Source organism: Hippopotamus amphibius, chromosome 7, assembly GCF_030028045.1.
Source record: "Hippopotamus amphibius kiboko isolate mHipAmp2 chromosome 7, mHipAmp2.hap2, whole genome shotgun sequence".
Lineage (NCBI taxonomy): Eukaryota > Metazoa > Chordata > Mammalia > Artiodactyla > Hippopotamidae > Hippopotamus > Hippopotamus amphibius.
Window position 1 is genome coordinate 85499013 of NC_080192.1, and position 20483 is coordinate 85519495.

The following is a 20483-nucleotide window of genomic DNA, read 5'->3' on the forward strand; positions in this document are numbered from 1 at the left end:
TTTGCTTTTTCCCATTTTGGCTAGGGTTAGCTTGTGGGCTTACCAAAACTGTGACTGAGACAAGTGCACAGTGCAGGAAAGAAGCATTGATGGAAGTGGTGAATAAACTAATGTGTGGGCCATGTGCACACTAAAATAAGTGTTAGATTCTGACTTAAAGCCTGCCACCAGATGCAGCTGTACAATTGAAGTACGTCAACTCACTTGCCACTATAAAACCTGCCACCAGAAGCAGCTTGTCACTGGCCACTCACTGATAGGGTTTTGATATGAGTCTGCAAGCAATTGATTTATTACAGTCTCTGTGCAGTCAAACCTCCTGCTAACAATAATCTATATTTGCAGCCACTCCCTAGTGCTAGCATCACTGCCTCAGCTCCACCTCAGATCATCAGGCATTAGATTCTCATAAGGAGCGCACAACCTAGATCCCTCACATGCACAGTTCACAGTAGAGTTCACATTCCTATGAGAGTCTAATGCCACTACTGACCTGACAGGAGGCGGAGCTCAGGTGGTGATGCAAGCTATGGGGAGCAACTATAAATACAGATGAAGCTTCACTTGCTCACCAGCCACTCACCTCCTGCTGTGCTGTTGGGGACCCCTGGTCTATGGGATACCTTCCCAGGGCTACTGAAGGCCATCACAGTCATGAAAAGAGAGAACAGACCAGAAGATACTGGGTGACATGATAAATTCTATTTTATGTATATTTTACCACAATTAAATGCAATGTACTAGATTGGATCTTAGAACAGAAAAAGGATATTAACAGGAAAATTGGAGAAATACAAAAAGTCTGGAGTTCAGTTAATAGTGATATGTCAGTTTCTTAGTTTTGACAAATGTACTCGCCAATGTAAGATGTTAACAATGGGGAATTAGGTGAGTTGTAAATCAATGTTACTCTAAAAGAAAATTTACTTATAAAACACTACATGATTGAGAATCTGTACATTTTTCTAGGGAGATATATAGACTTTATACCTTCTGTTCATGATCCAAAAATAGTTAAGCCCCACTGTCCAAGGCTTCCCCACTGTCCAAGGCTTCCTTCTGCTTTCCTTAACCACTATTTTCTAAGTACTCTGCCTCTTTCCTCCTATATCACCCACACCTTCTCTCAAAAAACAAAATTTAGGCAGGGCCTGGGGAAAGGAATAATAGGGAATTACTTTTTAATTGGTTCAGTTTCAGCATGGGAAGATGAAAAATGTTCTGGAGATGGATGAGGGGGATAACAATGGGAATATACTGAATGTCACAGAACTGAACACTTAAAAATGGTTAAAATGATAAATTCTATGTTAAGTATATTTTACCACAATTTTAAAAATAAAGGAATGGGTACTGAAACGTGCTATAACATAGATAAATCTTACAAACATTATCTTAAGTGAAAGAAGCCAGACACAAAATATCACTTATTATATCATTCCCTTAACAACGTTCTAAAATTGACTATAGGAACAGTTGTACGTATCTATGAAAATACTAAATACTACTAAAATGTACACTTTAAATGAGTAAATTGTATGGTAGGTGAATTATATCTCAATAAAGCTATTAAATCTAGGATCACATTTATTTGACCTCTGAAGACCTTAAGCAACATCCCATAAATTCTGGAGCCCCATTCTGCTGATGTGCTAAAAGAAAAAAAAAATGAACAAATAAATGAAAGAGGTTTACAATGGCTAGCAGGGAAGATCAGAAAGATCTGTGTCTAGGCATGGTGGCTCTCCAGTCATGAGGTAAGAACAAAGGCAAGATTATAAAACACACTAGGTTGAAGTTGATCAAAAACTTTTATTTGGTCCTTATTATTTATTCAGCAACCTACACAAATCATTTTCTATATCTCTACCGCAAGCAGCAGCAGCTGCATCCAGGCCAGAAACGGAAGACACAAGTAGTAGAAGACCTTGCAGAGAAAAGCTAACAGGTGAGATCTCTGCTTATTCAGGCTTAGGTGAAGGTAGAATTGGAAAAGTGTGTAAGTTTCATATTCCAAAGACTCTTCTTCAAAGCTGAGGCCTGCAGAGGGCCTAGCTGAAGGATGCAGGTACAGGCTCACAAAACTGCCCAGCTCAGCAATCAATCCAAAGTACCTAAAACCACAAAGAGCAATGTTAAAGCAAGGTGCCTGAAGAGCTGGATGAATGTAGCAAACTTGGCAAAGTTAAGTGGAAGCTACTTTGGTACTGGCATTTCTTCTAAGACCAAAATACTCATTTTGAGGAATATCCATCCAAAAGATCCTTGGGGGAAAATGTCATTACAGATGGTGGACAACTGAGTCTGGAGAGTTCAAATTAGAGGTAGAAAAAGGGCTAAGAAATTGTGTTAATGAGCACCTGTTGAGACTACACAAGGGGTGAGTGACACAAAATAAGTAAGTTCTCTAAGCAGTTCTCTAACTTTTGAAAAAGTTCCAGGTCAAGATGGGAAACTGAACCCACAAGTTTGTATGCTCTCCCATGCCAGATTCCACTTGAAAAGAAAAAAATCTTTTAAAAGGTATTTATATAAATCTACAACAAAGAGATTTTGTTGAAACAAAAAACTGAATGACAGAAATCTGACTGAAGTATGTTTATAAATAGAGCTGAGGAAAATGAGCCTACAATAAACACACAGAGGGGCACAGCAGATGTGGGAACTCATCAATCTAGAAAACTCATGGGGAGGCTCTAGACTCTGACACCAAAAGTGACAAAAAGAGATGCAGGGCTAAAATGGGTAATGACTCAGGGGGTCTATATGAGATACAGTTGACCCCATCTCCCCACAACGCTTCCTGTGTGCAGCCCTACCAGAAAACAAGCATTTGAACTAAATCCAACTTGAAAACAAAATCAATGGGCTCTCTTCTAAAGAACTAAATGAATTATCTAGAGAACTAGAGCAACTTCTGAAAATTCCAGCTTCCCACAGCCAAGCTTTCTGCACTCTGGCCTTTGGAGGCCCCCAACATAACATCTGGTCCCACCCCTACCCACACTAAAGTAAAACTGCAAGGCAAAAACCACCCTCCATACACATACATACACAGGTTCCAAATAGCCTTCTTATTCCCTCATTCTAAAATAGAATAAAAATTACAAAGCATTTGTAGAAAGGCCATCCAGTAAAACAAAAGATCAGAAAGAATAATTCAAGGAAAAGAACACATAAGGAAACAAAAAAACAAAGCAAAACTACCTCAAATTTTTTCAAAAGCTTCTGCTTTTGATAATGGCAAATTCCTCCTGAGACCAACTGACATAGCTGATTAAAATATTTTTAAAAAGAAAATCCTTCAGGCATTAAACAGGCCTCAAGAAAAGGCAAATTCAAAATCTAGAGAAGACAATAACACAAAGAACACAAAGAAAACTCAGCCTCCAAAACTGCTTTTACCTCAGGGGAATCTGCCAACCCAAACGAGAGCTGAGAAACTATGTTGTGATTCTGGCTGAGCAAATGAAGAGTCAATTCTGAGAATCTGCCCAAGTGGAAAGGTTCTGATAATGGTCCCCTTTTTAAAAGCTGAATTCTCAAAAGGCTATACCTTCAGAGCAAGGCTGGACTAGAATTAAATCAGAACCCTCACAGACCTGCCATTAGTTTGTATCACCACAGCAATCAAGGAATCAAGTCTTGGATTAAAAAAGGAGATCCTGCATTGATACATACCCCTAGCTTCCCTGCCGAAGCAAATGAAAATCTTTGGAGAAAGGTCTTGTTATACAGGCCTCAAATAATTATTCAATAACTTTTTCAAATACTAACATGATGACCAATATACCAAGATAACTAGGCATACAAGGAAAAAAGACCATGAGACAGTACCAACAGAAACAATAGAAAGAAAAGTAAATAAATAAACCAGGTTTAAAAGCTTTGGATATTAGATTGGACACAGACTATAAACAACTGTACATACTATGTTTAAGAAAATAAAAGACAAGCTTCAAAACATCTGCAGCAAACACAAAGTAACAAAATAGATTTGAAAAAAACTAAATGGAATGCACAGAAACTGAAAAATACAAAAATAAGAACTGAAACTAATAAATCAACAGAAAAGTTTAAAGGAGACAACGCCACTGAAGAGAGAATTAATAAACTGGAAGGTCAGAAAAATTACACAGAATACATCATGGAGAAGCAAAATTTTGGTTGACTTTTAGCATATGTTTAATGTGAATCCCAGAGAGAAAGGAGAAAGAAAGAACAAGAGAAGGGAGAGAGAAAGAGACTTCTCCAGGACAGATGAAAGATATCAATCCACAGATTTAAAAAGCAGACTATATAAATGGAATGTATACCTAGGTACATCAGACTGAAATCGCAGAATAAACAAAGACACATAAAATCTTCAAAGCAGACGGGAAAAAAAGGGACAAATTAGCTTCAAAAGAAACAACAAAAGCCAAAAAAGAGAATGATTGTTTCAACATGCTAAAACAAAGTTCCACCTGGAATTCTATATTCAGCAAAATATCTCTCAGAAAACAAAGTAAATCAGTGAGCCAGAGCAAGTAGAAAAAAAAAGTAAAACAAAGGCTTTTTTATACCAGAAAAAAAAAGGCAGAGTTTACTACAATTAGACCCTTTAGGATTTACTTCAGGAAGAAAGAAAATGATAACAAATGGAGGAGCAGAAATATAAAAAGGAAAGATGAGCAAAGACAGTATAAATATGTGGATAAATTTATACATCACTGCCTGTATGATATAGCAATAATAATGCCTTATGTGGATTGACAAAGACAAAACAAAACAGGTTACACTAACAGCATGAGTGGGGGATAAGGGACTTGTAAATTGAGCTAACGGATTCTAAGATCCCATTCTGTTTAGGATAAAGGGAAAGATACTAATACTAGGATCTGATAAATTAAGGATGCATGTAGTAACGGGTAAGGTCAAAAAAAAAAGTATATAACTTTCAGATTGATAGAGGGGAAACTGAATAAATTACATCCAAAAAAGGGCAAAAAATGGAAAGAAAAAAAAATAAAACATAAAATAAGACAGATAGCACAAAATAAGATGGTACATTTAACCTATATACGTCATTAATTACATTAAACGCTCCACTTAAAGACAAAGACTATAAGCCTGAATTTTTAAAAATAATTCACATCACACACATCAAAAACACATCCACATGTGGAGGAATTCACACTGAAAACAAACTGGAGACTGGTAGAAGAATTCCTGTACAATCAAAGCTGTAACAAAGATCCACACAGAGTCAGGCAGGAAGGGAAGAGAAGTGGTCAGGTCAGGACCTATACCCCAGGGGCGGATACAGAAGAGAAAGCAGATTACATGGGATTGGAGATCCTTCCTGGATAGTGTGAGCAGTTTGACTCACAACATGGGCACACCAGTTCTGGGGTCCAATACAGGGAGGATAAGTCCTCTTAGCTAATTTGAAATCCAGTGGGACTGACAGTGTGGCTGTAAGAAACCTAGACTCTACTCGTGAAGAGCGCACATATGCTTACTTACTCCCAAAACAAGGCAGAGGAAGCAGACTGAAACTGTGACCACCCAGTGCATGCCCCAGCCCACACCAAGCACCCCCTCCAGCCCCCCTTGCTCCACAGCACAGGTCCACACTAGGGCAAAGGCTGCCGCAGCTGAGGAAAACACACAATTGTGAGGGACAGACATGGCTTAGCACCTGAATAGAGCAAGGGAACCCATTACTGGTGGTCACAGGGCAGCAAATCAGGAGTGGTCTGGAGTTGTGACTGGTGCTGGGACCACCCCAGTGCACACCCCAGTCCACACCAAGTGCCCACTCTGGCCCTCTTGCTCTACAGCACAGTTCCCCACTAGCGCAAAGGCTGCCATTGCTGAGGAAAATGCACAATTGTGGAGGACAGAGTAGGCTCAAATCTGGCCAAGCATTCAAACAGGGAAAGGGCACCCATTACTAGCATTCACAGGGCCAGCAGATCACCAGCAGTCTGTAGCTCTGACTGGCGCCACGACCATCCAAGCACAGGCCCCAGCCTCCACTGGGTGCCCAATCCAGCCGCTCTGGTTCCAGCACTGTTCCCTTATGGAGCAAAGGTGCTGATGCTGGGAGGGAGGAAGAGCACACACTCAAAGGTGAACAGAACCAACTCAGACCCTACCCTCAGGGCTTCTGCTCCAGCAATTTGGGACCTGACACTACTCCTGATAGGGTAGTATTGGCAACTGAGGAGTGGAGAAGACCGGCTTACACCTGCCTCTGGCTCTAGCACCTCCATGAGCAGCCCCACCTTCTACCAAGGTGATAGCTGCCAGCACACTCTGGGGTAAGATGTGACTTGTGTTCACTTCAGATCCAGCTCTCCCATCAAAGCCACTGAGCACACACAGACTATATAGAGATGCTCCCACACAATCACACCCCTTGAAGACCAGGATGGGTAACTGTTTCACCTAATTTCACAGAGACAGATAAAGCTAAGCAAAATGAGAAGAGAGAAGACAGATCTTTCTTTAAAATGAAAGATCACAGAAAAAATCCTAAAAAGCAACTAATGAAACACAGATAAATAATTTACCAGATAAAGAATTCAAAGTGTTAGTAATAAGAATGCTAACTGAACTAGGGAAAAGAATAGATGAAGAGTGAAAATTTTAACAAGGAACTAGAAAGCATAGGAAAGAACTAGTCATTAACTGAAGAATGCAATAAACTGAAATGAAAAACACCCTAGAAGGAATTAACATTAGAGCTGGTGACACAGAAGAATGCAAAAGTGGTCTGAAGGTAGAATAATGGAAATCACCCAATCAGAACAGCAAAAAGAAAAACATTAGAAATGAATACAGTATAAGGGACCTTTGGGACAACATCAAGCATATCAACATTCAAATTACAGGGGTCCCAGAAGAAGAAGAGACAGAGAAAGGGATCAAAAATGTATTTGATGAAATTCTGGCTGAATAGTTCCTGAACCTGAAGAAGGAAACAGATATCCAGATATAGAAAGTAGAAATGCTAAAGGGTCTTCTTTAAGTGAAAAATAAAAGGCTACAACATGAAGAAAGAATCTATAGGAAAGGAAAAATCTTACAAATAAAGGCAAATATATATTTAAAGGCTGTGATTCAACCACTGAAATAAGCTAGCATGAAGACTAAAAGACAAAAAACAGGGAATTCCCTGGTGGTCCAGTGGTTAGGACTCTGCACTTCCACTGCCGTGGGCCAAGGTTTGATCCCTGGTCAGAGAACTAAGATCCCACAAGCGCAGTCAAAAAAAAAAAAAAAACTGTAAAATTAACTATAACTACAATAACAGTTAAGGAATAAACATAAAGATGTAAAATATGACATCCAAACCACAAAATATGTGGGAAGGAAGTGAAAAAATGTACATCTTTTAGAATGTGTTTGAACTTAAATGACTACCAGTTTAAAACACGAAGTTATAGCTATAGGTCAACATATATGAATCCCATGGTAACCACAAATCAAAAATGATTAATCAATAAAAACTAGAGAGAAAGGAACATAAGCATAGCACTAAAAAGAATCATCAAATCACAAGGGAAGAAACTAAAAGCAGAAGAACAGGAAAGAACTATAAAAACCAGAAAACAATGAACAAAATGTCAATAAGTACATACCTATCAATAATGACCTTAAATGTCAATGGACTAAACACTCCAATCAAAAGCATAGGGTGGTTGACTGGATTAAAAAACAATACCTACGACTTCCTAGGTTAAGAATCTGCCTGCCAATGCAGGAGACACAGGTTCGAGCCCTGCTCTGGGAAGATTCCACATGCCTCGGAGCAACTAAGCCCGTGTGCCACAACTATTGAGCCTGTGCTCTAGAGCCTGTAAGCCACAACTACTGAGTCCATGTGCTGCAACTATTGAAGCCCACGCACCTAGAGCCCATGCTCCACAACAAGAGAAGCCACTACAATGAGGAGCCCGCGCACCACAATGAAGAGTAGCCCCCTCCTGCATCAACTAGAGAAAGCCCGTGTGCAGCAACGAAGACCCAATACAGCCAATAAATAAAACAGATAAATAAATAAATACCTATCTATCATGCTGCTTACAAGAGACTCACCTCAAAGCTTCAGACATATACAGACTTAAAATATGGGGATGGAAAAAGATACTTCATGCAAACAGAAATGACAAGAAAGCTGGGATAGCAATAGTACTCTCAGTCAAAATAGCCTTTAAAACAAAGTCCATAACAAAAAAAACAAAGAAGGGCACTATATAATGATAAAGGGATCAACACAAAAACAGAATATAACATGCAATAATATATACCTAGTATATAAAGCAAATAGTAACAAATATAAAGGGAGAAACTGAGAATAATACAATAATAGTAGGGGACTTTGACACCTCACTTGCATCAATGGACAGATCATCCAGACAGAAAGTCAATAAGGAAAGTGTGGTCTTAAATGACATATTAGACCAGTTAAACTTAAGAGATACCTACAGGATATTCCATCCAAAAACAACACAATACATATTCTTTTCAAGTGCACAAAGAATGTTCTCCAGGACAGATCACATGCCAGGCCACGACACAAGTCTCAACAAATTTAAAAGGGTAGAAATTACATCAAGCATTTTCTCCCACCACAGTGGTGTGAAACTAGAAATCAATTACAGGAAGAAAAATGGGGAAAACACAAACAGATGGAGACTAAACATATGCTACTAAAAAATCAATGGGTCACTGAAGAAATTCAAGAAGAAATCAGAAACTATCCCAAGAGAAATGAAAATGCAAACACAACTTTCCAAAATCTATGGGATGCAGCAAAGCAGTTCTAAGAGAAAAGTTAGGAGTGACAGAGGCCTACTTCAAGAAATGAGAAAAATCTCAAATAAACAATGCAGCCTACCACCTAAAAGAATCAGAAGAAAGTGGACAAAGCCAAAAGTCAGCAGAATAAAGGAAACAATAAAGATCAGAGAGGGAAAAAATGAAGTAGAGAAACATAAAACGAAAGAAAAGATCAATGAAATCAAGAACCGGTTTTTTGAAAGATAAAACAAAATTGAAAAGTCTTTAGTCAACTCATCGAAAAAAAAAAAAAAAGGATGCAAATAAACAATATAAGAAATAAGATACCAAAAAATCGTAAGAGAATACTACAAACAGTTATATGCCAACAAATTGGGCAATCTAGAAGAAATGGATACATTTCTAGAAACAGACAACATTCCAACACTGAATAAGGAAGAAATAGATAATCTGAATAGCTGGATCACCAGTAGTGAAGCTCAACTAGGAATCAAAAAACAACCAGAAAACGAAAGTCCAGAACCAGATGGCTTCACAGAGAAATTCTACCAAACTTATAAAAAAGAGCTAATACCTATCTTTCTCAAACTATTTCGAAACTTCCAAATTCATTCTACAATAAGACCACCATTACCCTGGTACTAAAACCAGACAAAGAAACTACAGAAGAAAAAAAAATTACAGGCCAACATCACTGATGCATATAAATGCAAACATCCTCAACAAAATATTAGCAAACCAAACCCAACAATATATTTAAAAAGGATCATATACCATGATCAAGTGGAATTTATTCCAGGGATGCAAGTATAGTTTAATATTCACAAATCATTGTGATAGCACCACATTAACAAAAGCAAAGACAAAAACCACATGATCATCTTAACAGATACAGAAAAAGCATTTAACAAAATCCAAACCCTTTTATGAAAAAAACTCTTATTAATGTTGTTCCTACCAGACCGGCAAAAATCAAACTCTGATAATACCAAGTGCTGGTGAGAATGAGGAGCAATGGGAAATGTCATACACTGCTAGTCGAAATGTGAATCAGGTATACAAGATATCTGGCAGTATCCACAAAAGATAAAGATATACATATTCCATGCCATATTCATTTCATAAGGAAAAGCATAAAGAAGAATATACATGTACACATATATAAATATATTTACATTAAAATACCCAGAAGATTACACAAGAGACTAACAACAGCTGCCTGAAGGGAGGGGACCTATATAAGGGATTAAAGAACAGAGAGGGTAGAGGAACACTGTTCACAACACTGTTTTTCAACTTCTAAACTCAACCTATATAGCATGAAAGATTTAATTATTATTTGGAGGTATGTTTTCAGCCTTGACACAAAGTGAGAGCTAGAAGTGAGCCAAAAATGGGAAAGGAAGGAATTAGTGCACTAACAATCATACCTTACAAAGTGAGGAGTCAACAAAAAAAATACATATTTTAGTATGTTATACAAATTGCAAAGGTAACAAAGGAACTAAAAATAATGATAAAACTACAAAATTCAGAAAGGAGGGAAGGGACTGATGGGATAGTATAGGTTAACCAAACCTTAATTTATCATAGCAGGAAGTCAAAAAGATAACATCTACAGTTGACAAATCGACAAAGCATATTATTTAGAAATATAAGAAACCATCTGAAACGCTAAAAACAAACAATAAAAGGATGAGGGGCAGCAGCTGCATTTCATTATGTCATTAGGTAACTATCTGACTTTTAAACATGAATATATACTGACTCAAAAAGAAAAAAAATTTCACTTAGAACATACACATCTAAGGACATAAGAAACTATATTTTACCAGGTACAAAATAATAATAATACTGCCTAAATCCAAGGAGGCTAAAATGACCAAAATTAGATCTACTAATGTAGATGGAGCAGAGGGATTGAACCACTGAGATTACTGAATCCAAAGATGAAGATGAACACATCCACCACTCATTAAATGCCCATTTATTAAAAACCCAAGCCAAGCACTACGCATGGTATAGGCTAAAATGGAAAACTTCTTAAGTTCTCTCCACATCTATTTCTGGCACCCTCCAATTTATCATCCTGGCACCACAGGTCTGCAGTGTTATGTCTTTAAGATGGAAATCTGATCATATCGCTCATCTCTTTGAAAAGATGGTAATTAAAAATAAGCAGAAGTTCTTGCTTCAGCAGCACATTTACTAAAACTGTAACAATACCGGGAAGATTAGCATGGCCCCTGCACAAAGATGGCACACAATTCATGAAGCGTTCCATATTTAAAAATAAAATAAAAATAAACAGGTAGAGTTAGGCTCCAAACATTTTTGACTGAGGCACTGACAGGATGTCAGTCACAAGAAGTCGCCTGCCTTAGGTGGGGAGCTAACAAGTTATCTTTAAGAAAAATAAGTAAGCAGAAAAGAGGCTTTAAAAAGAGCTACAAATTAAGAGACTACTCAATAATCTAGGCTTAAAGCTAGCCATGGGAATATATCTTAAAAGACATTTAAAAGAATATATCAAAAGGGCCAGAGGCCTAGGTTGATTACAGTTGCAGAAGAAAGGAGTAAAAATAGTGAAATAAAAAAACTCAAGAAAAGATTTCTGAAAGCCTTCCGGGAGGCAGTGAGAACATCCTGGTGTGGCAAAGGTGAGAATGAACTTGAAGGTGCATGGCTTTCGCAAAGCTCTTCTATCAGAATATATGTAGGGAAGAGTAAGCTAATCAGATTTAGGAGTTAAGTAGGAGAGAGAGTAACAAGAGAAGTTATTTAAAATGAGATATTTCAAATATTTTCTATTTCAAAGACAAGATTTAATTAGTATACAAGGGTTAATCTGAAATTCCTAAGAACAAATAGATACAGGCCAGAACAGAATCTGACTGTGGCAAAATAATCACTTTACACAGACTGCTGAAGAAGAAAAAATAAGAAGCAGCAGCCCTTTAAATGTTGGCAACCATTTTTGATCTTCTGCATTATGATGAAGAGTAAGATTTATATCCAAGGATGGAGATCAAAGTAAGAATCAAACTTCTGAATCCACCTAACTCCACTGGGGTCTTTATAGTCCCTCCCATTTTTTTATGATTACTCAGTTTTCAGGAAGAAGTTCTAATTACCCAAGGGAGTTTGAATTGGAATTTTTTTTCCTATCTTAATAGGAAATAGGGAGAAAGAGTTATTCCGATATGAACAAGAAAGAACCAGGCCATCAATTATATAAGGTTTTGAACTCGGATCGTTAGCATCGGAAAGACAGGTGGAAATGATTACCCACTGATAGAGAACTCACCTTCCAGAAAAGCAAATTCATCCACAGCTTCTATTGCATTATCTGAAACACAAGGTAAAGGGACACCTGACTAACTCTGGTCATTTGGGCATCAACCTCTTACAAAAGCACAACCCACACAGTGAAGGGCATGAGGCTTTATGCAAATGAGGGCATTTACAAAATTTGTCCCTTGCTATCTTGAGATCTATATCTACTCCACCACCAAATCTTATGTATCAGCTGTCTCTCTACAAGAGTAAGAAAATAAGAAAAGCCTGCATAAATACTGTTCACTGAGGGGAACACCTTTGCTCTGAAAGTCATCAGAGAACAGTTTGCTATACAGCAGGGAAAGTGAGATTATGGCATACAAAAGCTTACAGATGTTCTAGGGCACCAGCTAAAAAGTAGAGTCAGAAATCAAATCTCTACTTCCTAGGTGAGAAGAAAAAAAAAAAAAAGGTCAGGCCTGGTACAATATGGCAGAAGATATAAAGGGGTCTAGTTAGCTTTGGCCACACCTAGACTCCTTCGGGTCTCTGTCCCAGCACCTCTCCAGCCACCCAAAGCATAGAGATTCAGGAGGTAGGGTTTTCTGGCACTGTGGCAGCCCAAGAGAAAACACTGTAGGAAGGGACCTGTGGCACCTCTCATCTTACAGTGATGCCCTCTTGACCAGTGTAAGGGAAAGCCTTGACCAGCCTCCCTTGTCTGCCCCCAGATCCAAGACAGTACAGTGACACTCTACCCAAATCTCTCCTCTGAAGGGTTTTCCTCTTTCCTTGCTGAGCACAACAGTAGGCATCTTTTGCAATGGTTTCCACAAACAGTTCCTGTGAAGAAAACAAGCAGAAAAAAAAAAAAAAAAACAGTAAAAGTTAAAATTGAAAAAAACAAAACCACCAAGCAGAGTTGTATCAATGAATTCTAGTACAATTCTTGTGTGTGCTTCTGTTGGCGGGGTGGGGGGAGGGACACGACACGGGGGACGGACGGGGGTGAAAGGGAGGTACTCAGGGGAGCTGAAGGTTCTCCACGACTTCGTGACGGGAGGTCTAGTCCCCTTCCCCCTCCAGCAGTGGCCCATAACACATCCGTCCCTCTCTCACTTGTAGCTCCACCCCACTCATTTACTTGAGATTCCCACAAGTTCAGGGTTAGACTAGAGATGCAAATTAAAGTCGCGTCCAGGCCCTCAGGAAGAGGTAGGTGTGTTAGCAAACCAGTCTGCATGTGACCCCTCTTCTGTCTTCCCTTCCTATACTCACACCTCAGAATCTGGCCCCAGCCCTTCTCTCACCCCCGGGTCCTCAGCACACCCCGCCCCATATCCTCCTCTGGCTGCCCCCTCTCCTCAAACCTGGCCCAAAGGCTCGCTAAGCCCCGCCCTTCGGCAGGGCCCCGAGCCCCGCCCCTAGCCACGCACCCCGCCCCTCACTGTGCCCCCGCCGCACCGCGGCTCGTGCCAGAATGAAGATGGCTTCCTGTCCCGCGAGCGTCACGTCGGGGTCTGCCTTCACCAAGGCCTTCACTCGCGCCAGAGGCAGCCTCGAGAGACGAGCCCCGGGCGCACTCGTGGGGGCTTGGGGCTGCGGAGCCGCTGCGTCCCCACCGGCGCCCTCCTCCTCCCGAGGAGCCCCGTTTCCTGGCGCCACCGCCGCCATCCGGGCCCGAGCGTGCTGCGCGCGGCCGCCGACTGTGCGCGCGCAGGAGGCGCCCGCCCCTTTCCCGCGCGCAGTGGGAGCCACGCCCCCTACTGGCGCGTGACTCCGCCCTTCACGGGGCGGGGCGCTCTGGCGAGTTGCGCAAGGCGCCTGAGGAGTCTTTCGCGGTACTCTCACCGCTTCTGGGGTGTGGTGGTCTGGCTGGCCGTCCCCGGTCACTCGCACACGCCATCCTGCCTAGTGGAGCCCTCTTTTGAGAAACTTGATTGTAAAAGTAAAAGCAGTAATAGAAATATACATAGGAGAAACTTGAACAAGTTTATGTGCTACTGGAGGAGACTAAAATAGGGGCAATAAAAATGTAGGAGGGAAAAGAAATGTGATGAACATCATTTCAACAATTCTTCTCTCTTTCTCGTGACAAAACCTCATCAACATCAGTTAGGGTCCAATTAGGAGAAAGAAACCATATCAGGGTTTGAGCAAGGAAAGTAATTTGAACAGGAAGTTTAATATAAAAATCCCTAACTGTAAGAGGGGATTGACTATTGAGGAGCAAAGATAATTCTAAAGAATAGGGGAATTGCATGTATGCTCCCAGGGCTGGGGTAGAAAACCCAAGGATGGAATGAACACGGGAGAGCACCCTCTCCCACCAGAGCCGAGATCAAGATCTTGTTGCAAAGGGTGCAGCCACACCTCACTGAGCAGCAAAGTTGTTGAAGTGCCCCCTGGCAGGACTTATGGGCAATTCACCTTCTGGGGTGCTTCGGAAAGATGCCTAAGGAGAGGTGCTGCGCACTGCTGGCCGCTGTGCACTACAAAAACCTGCTCCCAAAATAAAGCACACTGGGACCAGGAAATGCCCCTTTTGTCCTCCACTGCACTCTGCTGATATAGCATAACATCATAACATCGTAATCATCTGGTTGAGGAGGAACGTTCTGACTTCACCAGCAAGCAATGAAGGTGGATCTGGAGCTAAGAGGCAACAGGCTGATTATGGCACATTAATCTGGGTTAAATTGAATCCTGTGACAATTCTACACTGACACCCCCGCAGCTGTATGTTGATAGAACAACAAAAACCGAACTGTCTGGTCTTGTCAGTCGTCAGTCTCAAGTGACAAACAGGGCAGCCAGCAATCCCACCACATACTGCTCACTTGCCTACTCACCAGGTGATTATTTGACACCTTCTCCTTACTCCTCAAACATCACACCTTCTCCTCAATCCACTTGGCTCTCTCTGCTGATGACCTCGGTTGCTATGTTACAAAGAAAATAGAAGCACTGAGAATGGAGCTTCTGCCAACTCTCTTCACCACGCCTACACACACCTAACAATACCTACACCCAGGTACTCTGCCTTCCCACCTGCTGCTGCACTGAAATGTCAGTGCTCATTTCCAAGCCCACCCCTTCCACCTTTGTCCATTAGATACCCAACCCTTCTTGCCTTCTCAAGGAAATCACTCTGGCATCTCTTCTCTCACGTGCTCTCCCTCTCCTACAGCATCAACTTTTCCTCCCTCTGCTGAACTATTCCTATTAGCATACATCTTTACAAAAAATTCATTTTTGATCCCACACAACCCGCCCCCCAACTTCTGGCTTATTTCTTTGCTCTTATTTGCAACAAAAGTCTTTTGCAAACTTCTCTATATTCACTGTCTCCAATTATCCCTTTTCGCTCTCTCTTGCACTTACTCCAGGGAGGAATTTATCACCACCAGCCTACTGAGACTGTATTTTCAAGATCACCAATGACCAGGGCCATCCCTGATGTGCAGGAACCTAGAAAGATATTTTTTCAGGGCTCTTGCGTATCTAAACAATTTGATTTTTAAGTGAATTTCAAAATTTATGGGCCCATGTTGTGTTGATATTTATCAATGAAGATTTAGAATCATCGATAGAGGTATTTACATATTTGTTCATTGTATTAAGACTGCACTTGAAGACTCTTCATAGAGTTCAGGCACCAATTATTCCTGTTCAGGTGCAGTAAACATCTTTTTATGCTTTTTTGGCTAATGTTATATCTCTCACAGCAAGAAAAAGGCAGCAACACAAGAGCGATACGAATTGCTTACAATGTCAGGGCTCTTTGAAACCTGTTTGTATTGAAACGATGTGCTTTGGGGTTTAGATTTTTTTGTTTGTTTTTTGTGCCTCTGCCTAATACCATTTATTTAATGCTGGTAGCATCAATACTCATGATACTGCAACATAGATCATGGCACCTGTGCATACTTCTCAAAGGGTGCCTCTGTGCTTCACTAATGATGACCAAACAATGCAAGCCTTACCAAGCCTTATATGCATGCAAGTATGAACGATAATCCATTTTCTCATTATGTTAAACTTTCTGCTTGAAATTTTACAGTGTTAACGTAGAACAACACATCTTCAAACCACATGTTCTCTTGAATTCTTTAAACCGTAATCACCGCATTTTTAGAATGTAATCATTTTTAGCATTGCCTGCAATCCTTCTTCCAAATATGACCATCAACGAGGAGGAGAGGTAAGGAGACATGAATGGAGCAAGAAAAACGGACCCGGTAACACAGGAATTGTCCATTCCTTCTTGGGCACAGCTTAAGACTGACCTGGAAGGGACTTCCTAGGTGGCGCAGTGGTTAAGAATCCACCTGCCAATGCAGGAGACATCGGTTTGGTCCCTGCTCCAGGAAGATGCCACATGCCACAGAGCAGCTAAGCCTACGAGCCACAACTATTGAGCCCATGTGCCACAACTATTGACACCCACGCACCTAGAGCCTGTGCTCTGCAACAAGAGAAGCCACTACAATGAGGAGCCCACACACCACAACGAAGAGTAGCCCATGCTCGCCACAGCTAGAGAAAGCCTGTGTGCAGCAATGAAGACCCAGTGCAGCCAATAAATTAATTAATTTAAAAAAAAAGACTAACCTGGGAAAGCACACTATCACCATATCACTTGGAGGCAAGGGGGCAAGAGAGGACATTGGTTGGAAAAGCCTGTTGCCATTGCAAAGCAACAGTCTTAAAAGCCCTTTCTGATGTGTGAGCCCTGAGAAGGGCACGGGATGACAACCCCCAGTGTCAAGGGGGTATACAGGATAAAGGATGCCTGCCACCGTCCTACACCTTTGAGTGCTATAAATCAGAGATGATGCTATGGTTGGAACACAAAGAGGTGAGAGCTGAGGTATGAGCCCACATATGCAGCTCAAGTCCAAGGGTTGCCAGTGGACCATTGGTAGCCCAGTGCCATGTGTCTGATGTGAGAAACACCCTAAATCAATGTGTCAGTGCCATTCTGGTGACCCAATCTCACACAATCCCACATCAGCCAGTAGGAGCAATCCAGTTGCCAGGCTGCCCTCCCAGACCAGGGCCCAGCCAAGAGTCCTCAGAGGACCCTATTGGAACAAATCTTGGGGATCCTCAAGACAATGGATCAACCTACACGTGGAGTAGATGTTCAGAGAGTACCACACAGTGGGAGAAAACAAGGATTGAGGTCCACATGTCCTTGTCTAAACCCCTAGGGCCTACCATGACTAAGTGAGCCCTACTGGAAGAGGAGATCAGATAACCCCATTTATCTTTTTCCACTTGCATTGTTACCCAAGCTTCTCTCCAGGTATCCTCATTTTTGTTTCAGACTTGACCTTACCCTTGATCACTTTAAGGCCCAGATATAAAATTCCTCAATGCCAAGAATTAATTTTATAGTCTTTAGAGATACCCAGTGATTCATCAGGAAGTTTGTTTTTCCAAAGATACAATAGAGTCACAGAATTTCCAAGCTAGAAGGAATTTTAGACATTCATAAAATCATAGACATTCAAATCTGGAGGAGCTTTAGGGTCATTCAGATCAGTTCTTTATTTCTGAATTCCCTCTTTCTAAGCCTCCTCTCTTGGTTTCCATAAATCTAATACCCTAGTTTCCCTCCTGTCTTTCTAGTCACTCTTTCTCAAGGCTCCTTTGCAGGCTACTTCTTCCAGGGCTAAAACTTCATACTCTTTTGCTCACTCTAGATCCCTAGGTAAGCTCATCCAGGCCCATGGCTTTAAATACCATCTATATTCTAATGATTCCCAAATTTATATTTCCAGCCCTACACTCACCACTGAATCTCAAGCTCATATATTCATCTGTCTATTCCTTGTCACTGGTATATCTCTCAAACATCTCAAACTTGAAATGCTTAAAAATGGACTCTAGGTTTTACTTTCACACATATCAATGGGTTCTTTCCTTAGTATTCCAATCAAAGGAAATGGCTCCACTATCCATACAGATGCCAGAGCCTGAAACCCCCAAATCCTTATTCTTACCTACCTTTCTTTCCCTCAGAATCACAACCAGTCTGTTAATAAATTCTTTCCATTCATCCCACTTTTTTTCAAGTTCATCTACTTCATCTCCAATGCCAACATTCATATCGAAGACATCATCATCTCTCCTCTGGACCACTCCAATAGTGTCCTAACTGGTTTTCCCTATTCCAGTATCACCTCAGTCCATGTTCTATGTAGCAACTGGAGGATTTTCCAAGGTGTAAGTTTAAATCTTAAATCATCCAATGGCTCCCACTGTACCCAGAATAAATTCCAAACTCATATAACCGCTTCAAATGGCTCTGTCACCTCTAACCTCATCTCATACATCCCCTCTTGCTCACTGTGTTCCAGCATTGCTGGCCTTTCATTACCTTGAACACACCAAGCTTTTTTCACCCTCAGGTCCTTTACATACTGAGATCTCTTCCTGGAATGCTCTTCTATTAATTTCTTCTTTAGGTCATAGCTTGTCATAGTTTTAAACACATCTACAAATTCTTAGGCTTTAACCTATCAAAAGGCAGAATCTAATTTTCCCTCCCCTTGCTTCCAATGAATAAAATGCTGCAGAAGTGACTCTGGGTAACTTCTAAAACTAGTTCAAAAAAGGTGATACAGCTTCGAACTTGGTCCTCTCTCTTGGGAGGCTCACCCTTAGAACCCAGCCATCATGCAAGCAGTCACATGGAGAGGCCACATGCAGGTGTCTTAGCTGACTGCTCCAGTTCAGGTCCCTAGCAACAGCCAGCATCAACCACTAGATGAGTCCAGTCCCCATCCTCCAAGCTGCCTCTGTTGATGCTATGTAGAGCAGAGACATGCTCTACCAAGCCCCGCCTAAATTATAGATTTGTGAGCAAAATAATTGCTACCACTGCTTTAAACCACTAAGTTTTGGGGTGGTTTGTTGCATAACAATAGATTTCTGGAACACAGTTGATATGTCCCCTTCTCAGAATTGCCCTCCCTGACCATCCTATCTAAGTGTCCACTGATTCCAACCACCACTAATATGTGATTAATCATTATTATTAACTTCAATGCCCAGCATTGTGCCTGGCACATAGGAGGTGCTTAGTGAATATTTGTGGAATGATCAATTGAGTGAATCCTTTGTCACATTTGAAGTTATCAGTCATTAATAAGATAGAAGTTTGTTTAATCATTCACAGGGTGGTGACTGCAAACACCAATTCAGATAGAGGGAAAGGGAGTTGCAGAGCATGTTCTTCTTGGTGCTGCTGCATGGGAAGACTGGGCAGACCTGATGGTCACCTCTCAGGGGCCTAGAAAACTAGAAGTTGCTGGGGCCTGGGAAAATAGAGAGGGAGCCCGAAAGACACAAGTCCTGGTGTCAATGCAACAGGCAGTCCGCTTTATCTGTTATTGAGGAAGCAAGTGACTGTCTTTGTTATCTGTTATGCCTGCCAGCACATGACTTTCCAAGAGGTGGGCATATTCCCAATTTGGGAAACAGAAGACAGGTGGTTTGAGATAGGAGAATTTCAGAGAATCATTCTTGCAAAAGATGCTGCACTTTGGCAGAGCTGATAATGACAAACATATCAGATGACAGAGTTTCAGGCTGATTCCTGGAGGCCCTGTTCATTGCTTTCCACTCTGACTTGTGGTTTCCTTGGTGACAGGACAGCTGCTGGGCAGATGGCAGCTTTGGGGCCACCTGACTAGCTTTGAAGCTAACTGACTCTGACAGATTTGATTGGAATGAAAAGATTTAAGGTTCCTACTGGCTTTCTTAAATTAAACCCTCCCTCCTGGAGTGAGTTTGTTTATAAATGTTGCATTAGATTAGGGGATTTTCCTGTAACAAGAGAGTTCCTTTACCATAGAGGTTGATTAGTTGGGGTTGCTAGCAGATTTTCTGAGGTTGGGCTCCTCAAAGAAGCCAGGCAAGGCTACACCCTCATCTTTTCCCCTAAGCAATGCCTTTCAGGGGTGTGTATCAGGTCTCAGTAGGAAAACAGAAACCACACCAGTTATTTTGACAGAAAGAATTTAACCTAGGCAATAGGTGATGTAGGTACTGGAGGTTGAAAAGGCAAAAAAGGAATTTCAAGATAAACACAGAGGCAGTAACTGCAGCAGGCAGCTCCATCTCTGGGACTGGAGAGCAAAGGACAGAGATTGGGGTCCTAAGCATTTAGAAGTTTGGCAGAGGGGCCTGCAGAGCTGGAACCCAGACCACAAAGGAGGGGTCACTGCCTAGTATCTGTGAGACTGGTCCTGGGAGTGTAGAAAAAACTGGAAACTGGCACACATTGCTATTAGAAAGAACTGTCATTGCTAGAGTTATGCTCATGGGGGCAAGAAGCAGTGAGGGAGGAGCAAGTCCCTGCTTCCTCCTCCATTTTTATAACCCACCTGTTGACAGAG

General features: G+C 41.2%; 1 protein-coding gene and 1 non-coding gene across 3 annotated transcripts; one reads left to right on the forward strand and one right to left on the reverse strand.

Moving 5' to 3' along the window:
• Nucleotides 1-1792: 1792 nt before the first annotated feature.
• POLE4 (DNA polymerase epsilon 4, accessory subunit) lies at nt 1793-13803 on the reverse strand. 2 transcript variants are annotated; one of them, XM_057743424.1, is made up of 4 exons: nt 13537-13795; nt 12831-12915; nt 12101-12142; nt 1793-2114 (listed from the first exon to the last, which is right to left on the reverse strand). In XM_057743424.1, the coding sequence occupies exons 1-4, from the start codon at nt 13744-13746 to the stop codon at nt 2101-2103; spliced, it is 351 nt and encodes a 116-aa protein (XP_057599407.1). In that variant the 5' UTR covers nt 13747-13795; the 3' UTR covers nt 1793-2100. The 2 variants fall into 2 exon arrangements, with proteins under 2 accessions (XP_057599407.1, XP_057599408.1); XM_057743425.1 differs by lacking the exon at nt 1793-2114 and having other exon boundaries at nt 12100-12142; nt 13509-13803.
• LOC130857987 (U6 spliceosomal RNA) lies at nt 10982-11083 on the forward strand. Its single transcript, XR_009054969.1, has one exon. It is a non-coding gene; the product is annotated as a U6 spliceosomal RNA (small nuclear RNA).
• Nucleotides 13804-20483: the final 6680 nt, after the last annotated feature.

Excerpts from the sequence above, each read along its gene's own strand:
- POLE4 (XM_057743424.1), bottom strand. The coding sequence starts at position 13,746 with ATGGCGGCGGTGGCGCCAGGAAACGGGGCTCCTCGGGAGGAGGAGGGC. Across the intron at positions 12,916-13,536 it reads TCATTCTGGCACGAGCCGCG|GAACTGTTTGTGGAAACCAT; the intron begins GTGCGGCGGGGG and ends TTTTCTTCACAG. Across the intron at positions 12,143-12,830 it reads CCTTCAGAGGAGAGATTTGG|ATAATGCAATAGAAGCTGTG; the intron begins GTAGAGTGTCAC and ends CTTGTGTTTCAG.